General features: G+C 49.6%; 8 protein-coding genes across 8 annotated transcripts; 6 read left to right on the top strand and 2 right to left on the bottom strand.

The window, feature by feature from the left end:
- Positions 1 to 2,368: 2,368 nt before the first annotated feature.
- AYO21_08414 (hypothetical protein) lies at positions 2,369 to 3,253 on the top strand (the record flags this gene model as incomplete). The annotated part of the gene is made up of 1 exon (XM_022658358.1): positions 2,369 to 3,253. The coding sequence occupies one exon, from the start codon at positions 2,369 to 2,371 to the stop codon at positions 3,251 to 3,253; it is 885 nt and encodes a 294-aa protein (XP_022509289.1).
- A 973-nt stretch (positions 3,254 to 4,226) lies between these two features.
- AYO21_08413 (hypothetical protein) lies at positions 4,227 to 5,902 on the bottom strand (the record flags this gene model as incomplete). The annotated part of the gene is made up of 2 exons (XM_022658357.1): positions 4,227 to 5,628; positions 5,688 to 5,902. 2 exons carry the CDS (start codon positions 5,900 to 5,902, stop codon positions 4,227 to 4,229), a joined length of 1,617 nt encoding a protein of 538 aa, XP_022509288.1.
- A 621-nt stretch (positions 5,903 to 6,523) lies between these two features.
- Positions 6,524 to 7,878, top strand: AYO21_08412 (hypothetical protein; the record flags this gene model as incomplete). Its single annotated transcript, XM_022658356.1, has 3 exons — positions 6,524 to 6,559; positions 6,609 to 7,405; positions 7,461 to 7,878. The coding sequence occupies 3 exons, from the start codon at positions 6,524 to 6,526 to the stop codon at positions 7,876 to 7,878; spliced, it is 1,251 nt and encodes a 416-aa protein (XP_022509287.1).
- A 260-nt stretch (positions 7,879 to 8,138) lies between these two features.
- AYO21_08411 (hypothetical protein) lies at positions 8,139 to 8,586 on the top strand (the record flags this gene model as incomplete). Its single annotated transcript, XM_022658355.1, has 2 exons — positions 8,139 to 8,237; positions 8,302 to 8,586. The coding sequence occupies 2 exons, from the start codon at positions 8,139 to 8,141 to the stop codon at positions 8,584 to 8,586; spliced, it is 384 nt and encodes a 127-aa protein (XP_022509286.1).
- A 596-nt stretch (positions 8,587 to 9,182) lies between these two features.
- Positions 9,183 to 10,623, top strand: AYO21_08410 (hypothetical protein; the record flags this gene model as incomplete). The annotated part of the gene is made up of 2 exons (XM_022658354.1): positions 9,183 to 9,599; positions 9,649 to 10,623. The coding sequence occupies 2 exons, from the start codon at positions 9,183 to 9,185 to the stop codon at positions 10,621 to 10,623; spliced, it is 1,392 nt and encodes a 463-aa protein (XP_022509285.1).
- Positions 10,624 to 12,035: 1,412 nt separating this feature from the next.
- AYO21_08409 (hypothetical protein) lies at positions 12,036 to 13,940 on the top strand (the record flags this gene model as incomplete). Its single annotated transcript, XM_022658353.1, has 5 exons — positions 12,036 to 12,159; positions 12,215 to 12,480; positions 12,601 to 12,789; positions 12,848 to 13,317; positions 13,373 to 13,940. The coding sequence occupies 5 exons, from the start codon at positions 12,036 to 12,038 to the stop codon at positions 13,938 to 13,940; spliced, it is 1,617 nt and encodes a 538-aa protein (XP_022509284.1).
- Positions 13,941 to 14,525: 585 nt separating this feature from the next.
- AYO21_08408 (hypothetical protein) lies at positions 14,526 to 16,355 on the top strand (the record flags this gene model as incomplete). The annotated part of the gene is made up of 2 exons (XM_022658352.1): positions 14,526 to 15,076; positions 15,134 to 16,355. 2 exons carry the CDS (start codon positions 14,526 to 14,528, stop codon positions 16,353 to 16,355), a joined length of 1,773 nt encoding a protein of 590 aa, XP_022509283.1.
- A 550-nt stretch (positions 16,356 to 16,905) lies between these two features.
- Positions 16,906 to 18,717, bottom strand: AYO21_08407 (hypothetical protein; the record flags this gene model as incomplete). Its single annotated transcript, XM_022658351.1, has 1 exon — positions 16,906 to 18,717. The coding sequence occupies one exon, from the start codon at positions 18,715 to 18,717 to the stop codon at positions 16,906 to 16,908; it is 1,812 nt and encodes a 603-aa protein (XP_022509282.1).
- Positions 18,718 to 20,718: the final 2,001 nt, after the last annotated feature.

Genomic DNA, 20,718 nt, shown 5'->3' with positions numbered 1-20,718 from the left:
CAAGAGGGTCATGGGCAATCCATAGATTGGCCACAATGGAAAGACACTGCGGATAGGGCGCGAAGACGTCCATTCCCATGTTGGACGAGTCGGATAAGGGAATAGGTACGCTGCACAGAAGACGTCAGCATTGCGAAGTACTCAAAGAGATTCACCGATGCGTACCAGCGACAGGCTCTGGCCCTTGGAAGATCTCGTCGGGGTGAAGATAACTAGGCGACACAGCAAAATAGACACGGATAAACAGCAAGAACAAGTACAATAACCGCCACATCCTTTCTTTTGATGCAGTCACCGCGCTGGATACGGTATGAACAGTGTCATTGTTCTTCGTCTTATACAAAGTGTGAGCCACTCCCTCCAACTCATTCTCAATTGTGACCGGGTGATGCGTGAGCGCGTCTCTCAACGCGTCACTTTGCGCAGGCGGGAAGTAAGGAAGGGACGGTGTCGCAACCTCTTGACGAGGCTCTTAAGAGCACGGTTAACGGTACGGAGTGAGGATTATCTCTAAAAGCAAACGCAAAAGGACAAGAACAGGAGAAGATAAGGTTAGTGGTGGGAAAGGAGTGAGACTTCGTATGTCTGCATATTTCAATGCTGCTTCTACAAACGGGTGACGTCGGGCCGGCTTGTCATCACGTGACAACCATTTCCGGGGCTGGTGCAGACAAGGATGTGCTCTCTAGGACAGGGATTAATGAAGCTGTCGTCTATGAAGATGTCAAAGGAGATTGAACGAGAATTGATTCGTCACAGGATCTGAACATCGTTTGGTGGTGTGGACTAACATGTGCCTAAGTTTGCGGCACAGGCACTGGGCATGCTCTGGCCCAATTCACATCTGTCTAGATTCACAGAAACCCATTCGTTTTTCGGCACAATAATCACATCTACTTCAATTTTCTGATATAGCGACAGCATAGAAGTTTAGCTGAGTTGCTTCACCACCTAACACCGCCCTCGCTTGAACTGTCACGCTCGTCTTTGTCACACAAAGGCAGGTCCAACTATTGTTTCCAGCCAGGAAGAAGGCAAGGCCCCAGCCGCAGATCCGCACAGGCATCCTTGTCCCTTGGCAGGTCAAGATATGGTAAATTCACACCGAGCTCACCGCGACACTCACCCGACCTACGCCGCTTTTAAACACCGCTCACCTCCTACTTACCTCCTACTTATCTTCCTACTTATCCTCACTCACCTCACCTACGTAGGACCCTCCGCGTCCCTTTGAAAATGGATCTCTACTCTCGCGCTAGATAAGGATCCTACGTCGACGGTCGAATAGAGCCTCTCTTTGTAGAGTCTTAGAAGTGGGCCGCCATTACCTGTCACGAACCACCAAGCATAACTTACACGTGACAACCCCCTATTAATTGAGCACCGCATGCTCACCGCCTGAGGGAAGCTTCCTTCCCTCAAGCTTGAAGTTTCAGTTAAGATATACTATCAAGGAATACCTATACCTGCTTGTACCGATCGCTACCCTCTGCCTATCTCCATAGGCCCTTTCTGACAGTGTTACAATATCTTCATCCCACCTCAGGGGCTCTTCAGCGAAAAATAGACCGTGAAGCCTAAATCTGGACCCACCTGCTAAGGGGCCTCAGTAAATTCGAATCAGCGGCAAACTCACTTGAAAATCACGTGCACAGTTCACGTCATCACGTGACTTGAATCTTGATCACGTGATGAGTGCGAAGATTGATAACAATCTTTAGTCAATCAGAGACCTCGATACTCTCTCTATACATACGACCCCTACAAAAAGCACTGCATTAAATAACGGCCTCCCTCTAAAGCTGTCGAACCCAGATAACCTCCGCTGGGAAAAACACTTCCAGCACCGGTACGTATCACCGGACTTCGGAAGTCGTGATTAAAAATAAGCCTTCTTGGCTCCCAGGTCCAAAATGTCCGAGGGCCGATCTCCGATTATACTTATCGTCGGCCGATATAATGCTCGGAAGATCGGGGTACCGAGTTTTTCGGGTCAACCTTTATGCTTCCCGTATAAATGGCAATCCTTTTTATTAATTCGGTGGAACGTATCTCACGCTCGGATATCAGCCATTTTGTCCGAGTCTTGAGGAACTGTTTGCTTTCAAATCAATAAAGAAAGTTGGATCTTCACCGAGGCCGAGGCATGGGGAGACATGTATTGCGAGTTTGTCTTTCAAACGGAGGAACAGCAACTCTCCTCACGGGGAATGCATACAGATAAGATTATATATCACTTCGAGGACAACCTTGGAAGCCGCACTCCGAGAAATAGCTTGACCGAGTAAATCGACATCGGTATTTACATTTCGCGGATTTTCATTATCGTCTACCTACCTACTTTTTCGCAATCTGAATCCCAGCGTCGATGTCGTGTCCAGAGTGTTTCCGTGGAACAGTGCACACTCGCACTCAGCCCACAGGTGGCTTTCAGAACTTGGGCGGAATCCGAACCTACATCGCAGGAGGAAGTGATCCAACGCGAAGCAAATCAACCATAATCTATCTTCCAGATGCCTTTAGCCTTCGCCTGGTTAACAACATGATATTGGCAGATAAATATGCCGAGTTAACTGGATGCCGGGTGCTCATTCCAGATATCGTTTTTAACAATGGATTGAATCCCGACATTTTCCCCTACATGGAAATGACTCTGACGCCAATCCCAAAATTCAGCGTCAGAAGCATCGCGCAGAAGGTTCTGGCAACCTTGTACATTCTCCCACAAGTGCTACCATTTGTTCTCTTTGGCCATCCTAAGAGGGTTTATCCAAAGCTACTACAGTTCACCCGTGCCATGCGACAAGAGATCCCGGCTGGAGGCAAACTCGGCGTATCTGGCTTTTGTTGGGGTGGATGGGGTTCAACTATGCTTTGTACCGAGACGACCATCGACGGAGGTTCGGAGAGGCTAATCGATGCACAATTCAACGGCCACCCGAGCTATCTGAATGAGAGCGCAGACATGATCAGACGGGCGATCGAGGAATTTCGGGTACCCTACTCTAGCGCAGTAGCGGGTGACGACTGGGAATTCAATGCCCAGGTTGCCAACAATATTGAGGCAAACATACGTGAACGGCTCTCCGAAGGATCAGGAGATGGAAATGAAGACTACAAGTACGAGTTCAAGGTTTACAAGGGCTGTAAACATGGTTTCTGCGTTCGAGCAAAGGAGGACGAGATAAATATGGAAGGGTACAATGCAGCATTGCTACAAGCTGTTAATTGGTTCAATAAATATCTTAACTGAGACTTCCTCTCCAATTGGTTTTCAAGGCCTTGATCAATGCCGCTGCGTAAAGGTGGAAAAGGGGTTATGCGAAACAGCCCAGTCTGATTGCAGCACAAACAACATCTTTCATGAGCCGAAAAAGGGACGAGGGTATAACCAGCTCTCAGTCCCTAAGGAATAAAGACACACACATAAAGGACATTCAGAGCTAGAGAAACTGAACACTTTGCAGCCCTCTGTTGGTGGGCGAAGCAATGGTCACTCTGATGAGGATAGATGTGACAATGACAATGACTAGTAAATCCGACTGCAGAACAAGGGGAGTTCGACAGATAGGATCTATGATAGTGAACATGGCAATACCCGCTATTCTATGCGGATGCATTGAAGGCGACAGCTTGACTAACGGTTGCAAATATTGGGAGGCGGGGAATAAATCGCAGGAGGCGTGCTCCGGTCGAAGTGCCATCTGGTAAAGACGACTTGCAACAGAGGGAATCATGGTCGCGTGATAGTAGTGTTTTGGGGCGACTCCCAGAGGCGTCTGGACAATTGCTGACAGGTCTTTCAACACTCACACCTTTCTCATGCAAGCTATTCATAACATTTGGTATCAGCGTTACTAAGATGGAACTCAATATAGCCTTTACAAGACTGCTTTATGTTCTAAGTGATACAGTGGACATCGATGCAATTTGATTTGCCCTTCGGAGCAAAGCCTGCCCGCCTGAGAGTAGGCTCTGTGCGCCGTATCTGAGGAACTGTTGAGCCTTCTCCGTGCCGTTACGCCAAATGTAGATAGCGCTGCTGATAGACCACAATATGGCGAATAGTCGTAGTGTTAGTACAAGACGGCGTTTACGCAGGCCATTGCGAGTATAGACGGCGTTCCAGTGTCGGTACTTGGGGAACATACACCGTAACGTAAAGTCGATTTGCGATCGGCTTTTCCTGCTTGTTAGCTGCGATAGTGACGCGGTTGAATTCAAACTCACGGATAGGCACTTGCATTCCATCCAGTCTTGCTTATATACCAGCTTTTACACCCGCCCGTCATGAAGAGGCTCGTTTTCAAATCCCTCTGGATGTCTTCGGTCCACTGGCGCTCTGCGGACTCCTTTACCTCGTAAGTGAGTACATCGCCGCGCAGAATAGGTCGGATGAAGTTGAGACTGTAGTTGACCATGTTCTCCGAGGCCAGAATAGCGCTACTATGGCCAGTAACAGTGTTCGGTCCGAAAATAATAAAGAAATTCGGGAATCCATCCATCGCGACACCTAGGTATGCTTGTGCTCCTCCCCGCTCGTCCCAAGTCTTGTATAAGGACCTTCCGTTACGGCCAGTAACGTCAAGAGGATGCAGCCATTTATTTGTCTCATAACCATGTGCCATAATAATGACATCTGCGGGAATCACCTTCTCTTTGGACGGTGCGAAGGAGTCTGTCTTTGACATGGGTGGATAGTGCCTACCTGGCCCGAGTGTAACACTCTGAGGTCCAATCTTAGTCAAAGGAAGGGTTGTGATCTCGACGTTCGGCGCCTGCAGCGCTTTAAACCAGCCTTCGTCCACAACTCTGCGTTTGCAGTAGACTTCATAGTCGGGGGTTAGAATTTCGTGATATTCTTTTGGTACGACTTGTTGCATATACCCCAGAAGCTCCTTTGCTTTCTTCTTGCGTTGGGCTTCGGCAGCTCTTGTCGGCAGGAAAAGAGTGACGAACTCGAGTTCCAGCATGCCAAATATGAGTTTCCGCACGAAGGCCTGAAAATATGGGATGTTTTGAGAGAGAAATGGGAACCATTTCTTGTAGAATTCTGTCATGGTAGGAGCGAGGAAGGGTGTCGTCCAAGGAGGAGTGCGCATCAATTGAGTGACGCTTCTTGCGCCAAATTCTGGAGTTATTAGGTGAGGGATGACCTGGGCAGCGGAGCAGCCTGAGCCAACAACCACAACGTCTTTGCCCCTTAGATCGACAGTTGGATCCCAGCGAGCAGTGTGCATAATCTTGCCCTCGAAGGTGTCCATTCCTTCAACTTCAATCGGAGGCTTCGGTTCGACCAGACCACCAACGGCAGAGACGACAATCTTTGCTCGCACAGTTTCAGTCCGCAAGACAACCTGAGACACCCCCTTATCATTCTCGAGTTGGACCCGTTCATAGGTCGCCAAGTCACCGACGCCCGGGGCCAAATGATCCAACTCTACCTCCCACTCGTCATCGGTGTCAACCCAGCGTATCGACTTCACCGACGTGTTTAGTTGGATCTTGTCAAGGATCCGGAATTTTTCGCAGACATCATAGAGGTAGCGGATGAGCTCATTTCCGGAAGGGAACATGGACGTCCATCGGAGGTTCTGCGCGAACGAGTAAGAGTAGCAGATTGCGGGACTAATAGAAATAATTAGAAGCCGTCAATAAAGGCAGTTCGATGAAACGCGGAAACTCACATGTCGCACGCGATACCGGGATACTGGTTTGTGTACCATGTTCCTCCCAATGCAGACTTGCGCTCGACGATGCGAAACTGGTCGCAGCCCAGCTCCTGGCGGAGCTTGCATCCCATGGCAATGCCAGATTCTCCAGCTCCAATAATAAGCACTGGGAAATAGGTATAGCCTTCATTGCCACCGACACGACGGATGTAATCTATCGGGGCAGCCATTTGTAATCTAATCCAATTCTGCACTGCGTTGGTGATGCCTGGGAGCCCATAGCAGGTGCGGATCTCCCTAGCAGATTTAACGAAATGAGTCCTTCGCAGCACTTGGTGGAATGTCGGAGCCGAGGCAGGATTGAACTGATGTGCTTCTGCACAGGAGCTCTTTGAGTTGCAACTGTGTATTTTGGCATGACGACTAGTCCCGGACTTGGAGTGGATTGATACGATATCGGTGTGAGTTTCGGGATTTTCAATACTATAAAGAAACATCAATGTGACATTTTCTCACGGCGTGGGAATTGAGACAAGTTCCCATGACGCGCAGCCACAAGCTATACGCTGGATCAGCGCTAACACATCACTTTCAAGGTATTCGGGATTCACATTCTGCCCTGGTCAAGCCGAACCCCGTTGTCTGACCATTCTTCTCGGACAGCCGAGGCGGAGCGCGGGCCCCTACTGGCAAGGACGTTAGACTTAGCCGTTCTGTTTTTAAATCTCTATCGCGCCTTCAAGATCAGGTAAGAAGAATATGTTTATCTACTTTATTTCCTGTTTGGGTAGCAAAGGAGACGCCGTTGCTGGGTGCTTTTACAGAAATAGTGCTTAAGAGGACGATACGACATGGAAACGGTAACTATCATTGGAGGCGGCTTGGCGGTAAGATTTCCAGCCAGCTACTGGTAGATTACTTACACCATTTTCGCAGGCGTTGAGTCTCGCCCTCTCTTTGCGCAAACAAGACGTTCCCTGTGCGATTTACGAACTGCGAGATGAGAGCTACCGGAAAGGAGGCGATATTGCACTGGCGCCAAATGCATTGCGTGTCTTGGACCATGTCGGCGCTTACGGAAAAGCCCGCAAGTTAGGATACAATTATGACACCTTTGAGATGATGAACAGCGCCGGAAAATCTCTTGGTTCCTTTCGAAATGGGGGACAGGATCTTTTCAGTTATAGTGCTCTTCGTATCAACCGAGATGTCGTTCGAAAAGTGTTAATTGAAGAGGTCAAGGTCCAGAGGATTCCCATCCATTTCAACAAGAAGTGCGTCAAGGTGTCTGAAAGTGAGGATCAGGTCATGGCCCATTTTGAGGATGGTGAAATTGTTTCTTCAAAATTCCTAGTCGGCGCAGATGGCATTCATTCCCGCGTTCGGCAATACCTATACCCTGGTAGCGAAGCTCAGTACTCTGGTTTACTGGTTGTCCTGGGTCATACTACAAGAGATAAAATTGCTCAGACTTGGGATGGTGCGAAAGTGCCATGCATGTATTTTGGTAAGGATGGCGCATTTACAATCTTACCATCCAGCTATAATGGCCACGAGGTCGGGTACTTTGCCACGCTTGATGTTCCGGACAGAGGAGAGGAATGGGACCGCCTGGAAACGGACAAAGAGCAAATTGGTCAGATTTTTGAGGAAGTCGTTCAAGACGCGAGCTGGCCTACCATTGTGAAAGATTTACTGAAAGCGACTGCTTTACCAGATTTTAGATCCTGGCCGTGAGTTTACTGGAAATGCTCTTTCATTCATGTTGAACTGATCCCAAGTTTCCAGATTTGCCAAGGTCCCAGATCTGGAGAATTATGTCTCTACGTCAGGAAGAATCATCCTGGTGGGTGACGCCGCACACGCAATTCCACCATCAGGAGGCCAAGGGGCAGCGATGGCATTCGAAGATGCGGAGACTCTTTCTTACGTGTTGGGCAAGTCGAGCTTACCTGATTACAATCAGGCGAAGGTGACAGAAGGCCTCCGAAAGTGGGAGAAACATCGCATCCAGCGAATGAGCGAAATTTTGGATTACACTATCCGAGCTGGAGACATGAGAAAGAGGAGCTCCATGTTCTTGGTACAGATGATGAAGGAATGGACCATCTGGGCTTTGTTCAAATTTTACAAGTATCGAGGCGGTGGGCCAGGTTGGATCTACAACTACAATGCCGAAAACATTCTCGGTGTTGTGTCTGGATGACCAAGAACAGCGAATTTTGCACAGACTGTATTTGAATTTCCAAGTCCGAATACCGAATACTGGGTTCCGTTAGAAAGAGTACCACCGCAAGCTTCTGCTCTGACAAATTTGCCGAAGTATTTAGTCTGCTCCTCCGTTACTTCGATCCTAACAGACATTGCCGCTTGCATCAAACCTTTCAAATTGATTTGCCTTCTCTCTACCACTAAGAGCAGCCTTCTTCAGAGCATTCGATTGTCTCAAGACGAGCGACCCAAACAATGGCTGCACCAGAACACACAGAAAAGTTTCTCCTGGGGCAAAAGATGGCGGTGGAATTTCTCGGCAATGATCTTGTGGATGACTTGCGCAAGAAAGATGTGAGATTGCTGCTTGTTGCTAAGACCATTCTCACTGGGAGTGTCACTAAAACTCATCAAACAGAAAGCTAATATCTTCACCAAGACTCTGATGGAGTATACCCTCGAGAATACCCTGTCTAGCTATGCCCGACCGGGGCTCACATTTCGAGAACGGAACCTTATAAATATTGCGATTTTTATAGCGCTTAATCGCGAAGACGAGCTACGGATCAATTTACTATCGGCGCAGCATAATGGTCTGTCAAAGGATGAGATATGCGAGACTCTTCGTCACGCTATGCTTTATACTGGTATGGCAGCCGGAAGAGATGCTCTCCTGTTGGCAAGCGAGATACTTGGTGATTAAGCTAGGTCGTGTTGCTCTATAACGGCAATTGCACTCGTAGTTGGCCAAGGAGCCCATTGGGTAGACAAACCTATTACTCAGTGTGCTAGCGATGGTCGTAAGACCCAGAATTTCTCAGCCTAGTCAAGTTATGAGTGATACCTTTATCGTCGTCTCAATTTTATGCGTTCTGGAGCTCGTATTCTTGCAGAACCCCCACAAAATGATCGTAGTCGTTTATTTCTTAAAGACATTACTGTGTGATCGTGTCATGTGAAACGTATTGAACTCCACTATGTCCTTATTTCGAAGCCACTCAGCAGAGCTGTTGCTGAGAATCGATGCGATGTCCGTAGCTTTGACTTAAGCGGATCGAGGTTCCGCTAGAGTTCGGGTTACCGAAGTCCGTACCTTCTTTTCGGTTCGGAGAGCCAGATGATTTATCTGGGGCCCCGGATTCCGGGGTTCGCTAGTTCTATAAAGTGGTCTCTATTACTTGCAATCAGATCGATAACACTGTAAGCCTTTCTCTCCTCTGGCAATCTACAGTACCCTTTTTCTCGCTTGCTTCTATCAGTTCATAGTGCCCTTCAACAGCCTTGGAACCAAGGAAGACCATGGGAGATGATCTTATAATCCAAACAGATCATGTTGAGCTATCAGCAGGTGAAGCTGCCTTCAGAAAACGACTGAACCGAAAAATTGATCTGCGAGTTATCCCGTTTCTTATTGTCCTCCTGATGTTCTGTCTTATTGACAGGACCAACATTGGGACTGCCAAAGTGGCAGGGATGGGCGAGGATCTCAATCTTGATGGAAACAAATACTCTGTCGCCCTCCTTGTGTTCTTTCTCCTCTACACAATTCTGGAGATTCCGAGCATTTCGATTATCCGGCTAGTTGGTGTAAGAAACCTGCTAGCCGGCATGGTCTTAGGCTGGGGTGTTGTGTCAATGTGTCATGCCTTTGTGAACACATACGCGCAGCTCGTGGTAGTAAGACTGCTGCTTGGAATGTTTGAGGCCGGGTTTCAGGTAGGTACAAAGAGATTCCATGGCATTTTCATACTGACTCGAGCCCAAGCCTGCATGTATCTACCTGATCTCATCTTGGTACACCCGGTACGAAACACAACATCGTCTTGCCGTTTGGTTTACCTCCGGAAACATCTTGGCGGCATTTTCAGGTATCATTTCGTATGGTCTCAGCCTCCAGCATGGTGTCGGAGGGCTTGAAGGGTGGCGCTGGATCTTTCTCGTCCCAGGCCTCATAACAGTAGTCCTTACTCTGCCTATCTGGTTCTGGGCGTCGGAGTTTCCCGAGAAGGCCAAATGGTTGGCTCCAGAGGAGCTGACCTTCTTGCGAAGACAACTCCAAGATGATCGAGCAGAAACGCTTGACGAGAAATTGACGTCCGCCAAAGTACTAAATTCTGTCCAGGATTGGCGAGTTTGGGTCTTGTCTTCCTTACTGTTCTTCGTCACCGCAAGCGTCTATACATTGACATTCTTCACTCCCACCATACTCAATTCTATAGGGTTCAGCGTGGAGATGAGCCAGATCCTGGTCACTCCACCCTACATTTTCGGATCACTTGTATCTATCGCGACTGGAATTCTTGCCGACAAACTTCACATGCGAAGCCCTTTTATCATTGCCCATCTGGTACTTCAAATGTTGGGATTTGTACTGATTGGCTGGGGCCCCAACATCGGTTCCAGAATGACGGGCATTTTCTTCTCCGTCGCGGGCAGTTTGTCCGCCATTCCGACGGTTTATGCGTTTCTTGCCAATAACGTGGTGGGAGCATCTAAGCGCCAGATTTCGGTACCACTGCAGACGACCTTTGGAGGGATCGGCGGAATTGCTGGTTCTCTCTACTTTCGCCAACAAGATTTTCCAAATTACAGGCCCGGGCTCTACGCAACATTTACCAGTCTGGGCCTCTGTCTAATCATAACCTCCAGCATGGGTCTATATTTCTGGAGCCAAAACAGAAAGGCCGACAGAAAGGGCAAGATTCTGGAAGGCCTCGAAGGTTTCCGATATACAATTTAGGACGAAGTTGCCGATTCCTACGAAACTCTGATAGCAAGAGCAAGCTTTTGGATCCTCCGGCTTCTCGATACTCAAGATTCCGGAGTAGTCATGTGTCGCAGTGTATTGACAGGGCAATTCATGACGGACACTAAATCTTTCGAGTTGACTCCGACATCTCGACGCCTTGGTGGACTCGTAGTGGACGTTTACATTACTTGCGACACCTATCTTCAAAAAATAATATCCTTACATACACCTTCAACAGCTGGTTGCTATTGTGTCATTGTTTGAGATGGCGAATTAAAAGTCGTTAAATAGAGTAGATCTTCTAATTTTGTAGAGCTGAACAAGCAATATCTTTTGCTGCGTTTGTGGTAATGACATTCTAACAACAACAACAACAACAAAGCCTGGTTGCGGTTTTGTGGCAAAAGTGGGTCCGTTCTGTAAGGCTCCTCTCACACCCCACATACACCCGTCACCCAGCTGACCTAAATTTGTTCTGGGGCGGCTTGGCCAAATCGTGGCGTTTGTTCCCCTCATATCTAAACGCTTTAAAACCAAGCTCAGCCGCCAGACCGAGGCTTTCTTGTATAACATTCTTCAATCTCACACATGCTCCCGGCACCCTCCGTCCATCACATCATGATCGACGGACGACTTTCAAAGACCTGTGACAGCTGCAAATCTCGTAAAGTACGATGCGATGGTATGTCCAGGCTACCGCTGTCCCGCCCAAGACTTCGCAAGTGAAGCGGCTAATTATTCCCCCCAGGATCTATCAGCCCCAATCAGACATCCTGTAGCAATTGCTCGGTAGGTCTTCACATTCAAATCAAAATAACCTGAATATTGAGTCCAGGACCGAGAAACGTCGGACGGCATGCCACTTCAGCCAAAGCAAAAGGAAGATAAAGAGCACTTACGAAAACAGGAACGTACAAGATTGCCCTGGAGCGTCTGGCGCGACCTGGGTGTCTCAAATTCCGCCGGTCATGTTGAATGACCCAAACCCTTCCGATACGGCAGCATCCTTGGCTGGAACCTTTCGACTTCCCGACCAGCCACATCCACAACTCTCTTGGCCCATCAGTTCCACCAATTCTGTCGACAATCCTGCCAGGGCCTCATCGGATGAGCTCTACATGGATCATATGTTGGAAAGTGAGCGAGTCCGGGGCAAGGAATTCCAAGAGAGCCTCATACCCAGGGTAACATGCTCCACGACCTCTCCTTACGCTCTAACTTATAATTGATCTTGGTGGCAGTGCGAGAAGCAGAGCAGTAGGAGGTCCACGTGCGCCGATCAACATCCCAATCCTAACGTGGAGCAAGTTTCAAGTGCTAGTCTCTCTATATTCTCGGAGAGTGACATTCAGTCAATGTCCGATCGACTTAGCAACAGCCACTTGGACGATTTGTTCAAGACCATGTCTGATTCTATCAATAAGCGCCTGCACCGAACTCCCAACAAGACTTATCCAAAGGTGAGGTTCTCGGAGCAGTCAACTCAGTTGCAACTGACCCGAGAAGAGCGGTCTGAGTATATCAAATGTGAGTCCAACTTCTCACCTCACCAAGAGCCCAAGGTGCTGACGGCGTATTGTAGGTTATTTCGATTTTGTGCATCCAGTGTTTCCCTTTTTAGTGCAGAAAGAGTTTGAAGAACAGGCAAGCGATCCAGAACTTGATCTTGTGTTAGAACAAGATGCCCCATTTTTTGTTTTGTACCATGCCGTCCTCGCGATCGGCAGCCAGTACAAAGGCCACGGGTCGTTCGACGCCGGAAGAGGAAGATCATGGCACTTATTTCAAGCAGCTCTAGGCCGATTCCATGAATTGAAAGGTCCAAGACTCGGCTTAGTAACAATCCAGGTCAGGAAACGTCCCGGCCGTACACCGCAAACCACTGACAAATATGCAGGCTGTTTTTGCAACCGTGGGATTTCATTTCCTGGCTTCGACAAATACCACTTGCTGACATGAGCTTGACAGTTCTTATTCGCTATGACACCGTCTGGTTCTCAAATTGCGGAGACGCAATTATCAGAAGCTGCAAGGATGGCTCAATTTGCTCGACTCAACAAAGGTTCGGCTGGGGCGGCAGAGGGTGCCCACCAAAGGACCTTCTGGGTTATCTATTCAGTGGAGAAGTTGTCATGTTTTACCCAGGGAAGAACCTCCGTACGTGCTCTACATCGACTACGATCTAACAGATATTTGTCTGACTCGCAGCTCATAGGTAATTTCCGATGATGACATTGGTTGCCATATCCCAGACGTTCCTGAAGCCGTCTTTGGCGATTTCAACTGGTTCCTGTCCTCAGTCCGCTTTGGACGATTGCTTTCCAAGGCTCAGACTAAGCTTTTCTCGGTCAGCGCGACCATGAAATCCAAGAACGAGTATTGGCAAGACCTTCAAGGCATCAACGACGATTTGGAGACTTGGAGGATGTCTGTACCCTCAAATTTTCGGCCGAGGGAAAGTTTTACACGTGCACGGTTTGGGAGCCTGGCTTCCGTAGTGGTCGCGTTGCGGACACACCTTGTTTATCATAACATGGTGATGGTGCTGTGTCGGCTACGTTTGAAGGTTGCTGAGACGACTTCAAGTGCATATCTCTCACAATGCCGCGAAAACTTTATGAGCTCTGCCCGTCAGGTGATTGAGCTGACGGCCCATCTCGAAGTGGAGCCATACACACCCTCCCTGTACGTACTCAGCTCGCGCACATTTTCCCTCACGCATGTTTCTGAAAGTTAGCAGGCTCTTGTCGGCGGTCCCTCTATCGGCATTTCTCAGCCTTTTCCAGCTCGTCATCAATAATCCGACACATGTCCAGACACAAGACAACGTGACTTTTTTGCAGGTCGCTGCAGGATATTTCCGCCGTCTAGAATACGCCACCAAACATGTCTTTCCATACTCTATCCTTCCCACTCTCGCAGCTCTTGCCCAGGAGTTCGTCCAACGGCTGTCAAATCCTCAAGACGCATCTTTCATGAGAAATGAGTTGTTGAAGTCGCCGGATGACAACCCTGCTGCCGGACCTGGATTGGGCACGCAAATGACACCCCTCCTGGGACTATTGGCGGGTCCTACAGGATCTTCACAGGCGAACGAAAACTTTGATTCCACTTTCAATGAAGCGAATGGAGCAAATGGAGCAAATGGAGCAAATGCACTTGAGTCGCTGTCGACCGTGTTAGAGGACACCGAATTTTCCGACGCAGGCTCACAGGCACTACAAGGAAATGAGATCATGCAATTTTTCGGGACATTTTCGGATGAGATGTGTGACCCAATGCATGACACCTATTTTGGTTGGCAGTAATACAGGGAGACTCTCCACGCCATCAACTTCCACAGCATGACAAAGATGCTCTCTCTTCTGAGACATTCTTCAAATTTCACTCTCTTCAAACTTGGCTAGCAGGGCGAGCCATGTTATCACTTCGTAATCGATTCATATTGTACCAGGAATGTTCCCATGCGTTGACCATTTGCAAAAAGAAGCATGCGTTCTTGATCATCAACATAGTTAGTTGGTGAGTGGACTGAGAATAGGTGCCCGTTTCCATGCGAGCGAACGCCCCACAGCAGAACTTCATCAACAACGTGAAACCCTACACCTTGTGCGCAGGGGATGAAGGTGGGATCAGGGCGGGTTTAGGTATGTCATGTTGGCTATGCACTATTTTTGCAATACCGAGGCATGGTAACTGAAAACCTAGAAGTAGGCACTGTTTGAATTGATCGATTGTGATAACTGATCACTGATGATAACTGATGATAACTAGAGAGAAACCAGAACTGTGTCCTCAGGAGGGCGAAGTGCACACTGGGATCCGGTGGATCCCAGCCCACTAGGCACGTGATGCCAACAGTAACTGGACATCGACCACGTCCTGCTTTTGCAATGTCCGAGTTCGGTTTTCCGAATGCCGAATCCTGCAGACCAAGCTTCCAGTTGCCTTGCCCAGTATCTCCCCTCATCCACACATATCTACAGGGCTCTGATCACCCCGCGAAACTATCCCTATCGTACCAAAGCACAAACACCACTGCTGACGAAGAGCTACTGTTTGAGATGGGTAGGGAAATCGAGCTCCCACGGTTCCAAACCACTCCAGTTGAGAGCATTCCCACGGTCGTCACCCGATTGCGCAAGACTTTCCTCTCCGGCAAGACCAGACCTCTACAATTCCGTCTTGAACAGTTACGTAAATTGTACTGGGCCATCGAAGATAATGAAGCCGAACTGGTGGAAGCTTGTAAGCGAGACCTAGGCAAGGGTTACTTCGAATCCATCGTCACCGAGGTATCATGGTGCAAGAACGACATCATCTACATTCAGAAAAACTTAGAGAAGTGGTCTAAGGATGAAAAGCCCGCAGATATCTCATTCATGAACAAGTTCGTGAGCCCAAGGATCAGAAAGGATCCTCTCGGGGTGGTCTTGGTGATTGGGTAAGGTGCTTTGGTGAGAATACAGTGATTGATTTGGTATGCTGAGAAACTGAATAGCGCCTTCAACTTCCCAGTCAATCTGGCTTTCGGACCTATGATTGGGGCCATCTCTGGTGGCAACACCGTGGTACTGAAGCCCTCCGAACAGACACCTAATTGCGCTGTGGTCATGCAAAAGATTATGACGGCAGCGCTTGACCCAGATAGCTTTGTCTGCGTTCAGGGCGCTATTCCCGAGACTTCAACATTGCTTGAGCAGAAATGGGACAAAATCTTCTTCACTGGCTCTGCACGTACCGCCAAGATTGTCTCCTCCATTGCCGCAAAGACTCTAACCCCGGTCTCCCTCGAACTCGGAGGACGAAACCCGGCCATCGTGACGAAGAAGGCAGATATGCGACTGGTCGCTCGCCGTCTCCTGTGGGCGAAGACGTTGAACGCCGGACAGGTCTGTATCTCCCAGAACCACGTCTTGGTAGAAAACAGTTGCGTACCGACGCTGGTCACTGCATTCAGAACTGCGCTAGCTGAGTTCTTTCCCCGCGGCGCAGAGGAAAGCCAGGACTATGGCCGAATTGTAAATTCGATAGCTTTCGATCGAATCAAAAAGATGCTTGACAAGACCTCCGGCAAGATTGTCATTGGTGGTAAGATGGACGCGGAGAAGCTCTTTATAGAGCCGACTGTGATTTTGGTGTCCGACTTCGGCGACTCTCTCCTTGTCGAGGAGTCCTTTGGTCCTCTCATTCCTATAGTTCCGGTCGACAATCTCGATCAGGCAATCGCACTGGCCAATGAGCTCCACGAAACTCCGCTAGGTCTTTATGCCTTTGGGTCCAAAGATGAGATCGATAAGATTCTCGCCAATACACGATCGGGAGGTGTAAGTGTCAACGATGGTTACTTCCATGGCACAATACCTACACTACGGTTTGGTGGAGTGGGCGACTCGGGGTCGGGGGCATACCGAGGCAAAGCGTCTTTTGATTGCTTTGTACACCAAAGAGCAATTACCTACACCCCAAACTGGATGGAAAAGCTCCTGGCAGTCCGTTACCCGCCATTTACGCGCACAAAGATTGCCCAATTTCAAAAGATGACCGCTTTGAAACCCGATTTTGGAAGGGATGGGAAGAAGAGAATCAACCTGCTCTGGTACTTTCTGACACTTGGCACCGGTACCGTGGTATCGGGGTCGTTGCGAGCTCTTCTGATGGCGGGCGTCGTTTTCACGGTCAAAGCACTGATGGACGCCAGAGTGGTGCCTGCGTTGAAGTAAAGAATCTGTCTGAATTCCAAGCGGTGCCCTAGGTTTGGGCCACTGAACATGCTACGCAATAGCGTAAGCGCCCTTGGTGGAGCATAATTCATTAAACACCCAATAGGCTGGAATTGAAAGTAACTAAATAATAGCCCGTCAACGACGGGACGCATGCGCAAGTCTCGCATTTTAGGTTGGTTTTCTGGAGCTCGCTGCACTTACAGCTTTTCCTATATGTCAGGCGATGGATCGGTACAACCTCAAGTAGCAAGTAAAATGGGTGGCCGTATCATCCATCAATCCAATTTGGACATGGTTCTCGGTGTTTCGCTTCTACCTGATTCAACATTGAAGATCCCTCCAGTCTGTTGGGATACCGACCCGGGGCCAAAGGTATCTGCTTCAACGATGTCTCTCTCGTGTTCACAGTCCCCAATTTTGTCGTTTCAGTTCTACGAGGAAGGCAATCGTAATCAGGAATGCCAACCCGGTGTAGATTTGATCTGACAGGTTTCTCGTGGTGACTGCTGCCACCCGATGCCTTTAGAGAAATAGTCTGCAAGCCGCGTCATAGTTTTGCCCAAGTTTGTGAATGGTAGAAGTTGGTTTTGGTGACCGCTGCAGCAATGGCCTGAAGCTCCACGAGATGATTCTTGTAGACACCCCGGGGCGTTGTATTATATTTCTTACACAAGTGAGCCGCAGAAGCGGTGGCAATTGCGTGTTGTCCGCCGTTGCCCATGAATTTCGTGTTCGACCCGGCAACGTGGGTGACGCTAATATGTTTCCCCGCCATCATGAGGTTCGAAATATCGGCGGAGTAGAGGCAGCGGAACGGGACGTAGTAAGGCTTCCCGTCTCTCTCGTCCCACGTCCAGTATTTCAGACGAAAGTCGTATTTCTCATTACCCGGGTAGTGTAAGCAGAAGGCTCCTCCATTCTGCACCACAGCGTCGGGGAATTCCCTCTGGGACCGGATATCTGTCTCGGTGAGAATATAGTCTCCCCTATATCTCCGGAACTCACCCTGGGCAGCTACGAAAGCCACCCAGTCAAATTCGAGATTAGCATAGTTATCCGGGTCGAGAGTCTTAACATTGGAGAATGTCCCATAGATCGCGCGGAGAAGGTGATCCCGAATCTTCTCAGCCTGGGTATAGGGGTTGAGCCACTGACCATATTCCCAATAGTGGGTAAGAGGCTTTGTCATGCGGCAAGGAACTGTTGGGTCGGGAACATATCCCGGAGGAGTAACAGCCGGCCCGGGCGCGTTCTCAATACCGGCTTTCTGGAGTTGGCCACCAAGGTTAGAGTAGTCTTTCGCCACCTCGGTGGCCCATGGCACAGGCGGGAAGGAAACCGGTGATTCCGCCATTCGCGTACGGAAAAAGACAGTATTCCCATGATGCATATTGTCGCGGGTCGCAGGAGCGAGGCTCTCGCCGTACTCTGACTTCGACTCCTGACCGAAAAGTGTCTCTCCTCCTGAGAGTAACCCAAGGATAGCCTTGCCTGAGCAGTCGATAAATACCGGTGCCGAAATGCGAATTTCTTTGCCGGTGCGGGCCTCACGCGCATCAAGTGAAATAATGGAGGAGTTGACGGTGACCGTGTTATAGACGTTGTGTTCTAGAAAGACCGTCGCATTCGGTTCAGCGTCAAGTAACTGCTTCGCCTTCAAGTCACCTTCAGGGGTGCGTTCCGAGACCTCGTCTACCACCGGTCCAGTTACACCACGAGGTCTCAGGCCGATCTCGAGGCTCGCGTTACCGCCCAAGTATGGACGGTCGTGGACAAGAGCGACGCGATCTCCTAATCTTGCGGCGACTAGCGCAGCGGTAGCACCGGGCACCCCACCCCCGACGACGACGACATCAAATGACCCCGCGTCAACCGGTTGATCAGGTAGTCCGCGAAATCGCTTCCGCCAAGCACGGGCCGCCTCGTCCACCACCTGGGGAGGAGGTAGGTTGTCCCGGCTGAAGAAAATAGCGTCACAGCGGCCGCAGAAGCCGGTCAGGTCGTGAAGTGCGAGCCTGGTCTCACCCACGGGCAGCCGGATTCTGCCTCCCGGCTGCCAGGTCCAATCCTGGTCGTTGGCACCAAACTCGGTGTCGAGCACCTTTCCGTTGACACTGACGGTAAACCTCCCTGGATGGTGGCTAGGAACCCAGTCCTTTGCGCGAACCCAGGTGTTGTACTCGCCAGCGTCCTCGACAAGGATGACCGTTGTGGCATCAGCGACGGGCCGCCCGTTGCCATGTGCCAGCAGGTACGGGGAGCCCATCTCGAAGTCGAACTGCGAATCCAGGGTCCAGCCGCCGTATTCATTGAATGCCTCCGCCTCCACTAGAATTCCTGAGTCAGGAAATCGGGGCATGTTTGTAGATGGCTTCGCGCCTGTGAAATGGTGGTGCCGCGGAACGCTTGGGGTGGCGGTAGCGAAATGGAAGAATGTGCTGGTGTCGGGGGCAGGAATTGGTGATAAGACGAAACTGACCGAGTCCACATAGCCAATCCGGCGTACTTATACTCCAACCAAGCGCCAAACGTTGTCCGAGAAAACCACCAGCCGTCAGGCTTCGGTTGAAAGTGTGTCCGGGGCTCGACAGGTCGATGTCAATTATCCGCATTGGAGACTCGCAACTCCCGCAACATCCGCATGGCCATGAGAAGAAGCATAGGGCTCAGAACACTCGCCCGTTTCATCTGTAAATATTGGCCGACAGAGTGAGCCAGATCATGGGTTCGCCACACTCTATCCGCATCAGGAATGTTGCTGTGTCAAGCGGTTCCCTCTTGCTCAACGTGTCAAGCATTAATACCTGTCGGCCCTCCTTGGTGGGAACGCTGTCCCCATAGTTGGCACAGCCTCGAAAAGATTCGCTCTGTTGACTATGTACACTAATAGGAATGCCTTCGGGAAGGTTTGATCATTAAGCGTATGAGGGAACGCCAGGAATGATCGAGACAGGACGGATTCGGTGTTTGTGCTTATCCAGTGCCGAGTCAGTGACAAAAGGTGGTGGGCTTGGTGGGGTACAAGACAAGTCTGGGGTGGCGCCAAAGCTAGTCAAGTGGCCAAACAAAAGGTACATAGGCCTTAGCAATAAAATACTGATCGTCCTCAGCGCTGCCCTACTATTCAGTTCTCTGTAAGCAGTCGTTAGGCAGTTCCTTCGGGGTAAGCATCTTACATGTAGTCGCACACACAAAGGCTAACCCTTACTCCAGTTCGATAGGAATAGATGCAAATAGAGTTTATCCAAAGAAGACTGCCAACGTCTGGTCTGCACAACGCCCGGAGTGCCTGATAAGAAGATTCAGTTGTGCAAAATTGCTTCTCATTGAGCTTGAGATTCCGAGTGAGTTTGGGTTCTCCCCGTGCGTAAGATACGGCGCTGTAGGAGGGACTGCTGTAGATGTCTGTGGAGAAGATCCCACATCCTAGGCTGTTATTGTCATCCCTGGGGAAAAGAAGTAGAAGACGAATTGTTTCACCTCTGGTTGGGTAGTAGCGAAACGTATGGATCTCGTTGATAGGGTGTAGGGTTGATCTGGATGTAGACATGGCAATTCTCCTCTCTTGGTCAACTCTCAGGGGTCAGTTATTATTGTCATGGCTAATATTCATAATTAATAGTACTGCATCGCGGGATGAGCCACCAGGCTATGTGCAAGGCCTTAGGCCTAGCTGCGTGCCTAGACCCCGCATAAAAGGCCTGGAGGACTGCTGATTCACAGGTAAAGGCCGAGGACCGCTTTCAGTCAGGTTACTCCCTGACACCCTCTGGAATCGATGCCTGGCCGAGAGGCAAGTATAGCCTTGCAAGCCGATCGCAAGGGCCAGATTAGGCCTCCAGTTTCTTTGATCCAGTCAATGCTCAGGGAGCGCTCAGTGTGCCAGCCAAAGGCTCGGTTAAAGCTCAGGTTAAAGCAGCCTTCGCTCGCCCTCTAGGATCAAACCGTAAATGGCAGTTAGGTTTTTCATTCTCGAGTAACTGGATCTCTTGTGTCGTCGGCGTCGTCGGTAACGACCTCTACGCTCATGCTCTGCTCCCAAACCGGATTCCCTTAAATCCACGAGTGGGCTGTTAGAAACGGCCTTCATATAACCTGGGACGCGGGGCGTCCAAGGGCAAGTCTACCGAGTGAGGCAGCCTAATAAAAGCATAAGAAGAAGGTAAGGCTAGATCACGTGCCTCACGTAACTACTAAAAAGGGAAAGTTACGATATAGCGATATATTAGTATATGTGATGGGTTGAACCCAGAAGGAGGCTCGGTTCTGACGAACCAGCGCCAAGACTAACGACAGGACTAACGCCACCTCCTGATTGGCTAAATTTACCTGTACATTGTACAGGCAAAATGCCGCCTCC

The sequence above is a fragment of the Fonsecaea monophora genome (assembly GCF_001642475.1).
Source record: "Fonsecaea monophora strain CBS 269.37 chromosome Unknown Scaff73, whole genome shotgun sequence".
In the NCBI taxonomy this organism is placed as follows: domain Eukaryota; kingdom Fungi; phylum Ascomycota; class Eurotiomycetes; order Chaetothyriales; family Herpotrichiellaceae; genus Fonsecaea; species Fonsecaea monophora.
Note: the sequence above shows the minus strand (reverse complement) of the source record. Positions and strands in the feature narration are given on the sequence as shown.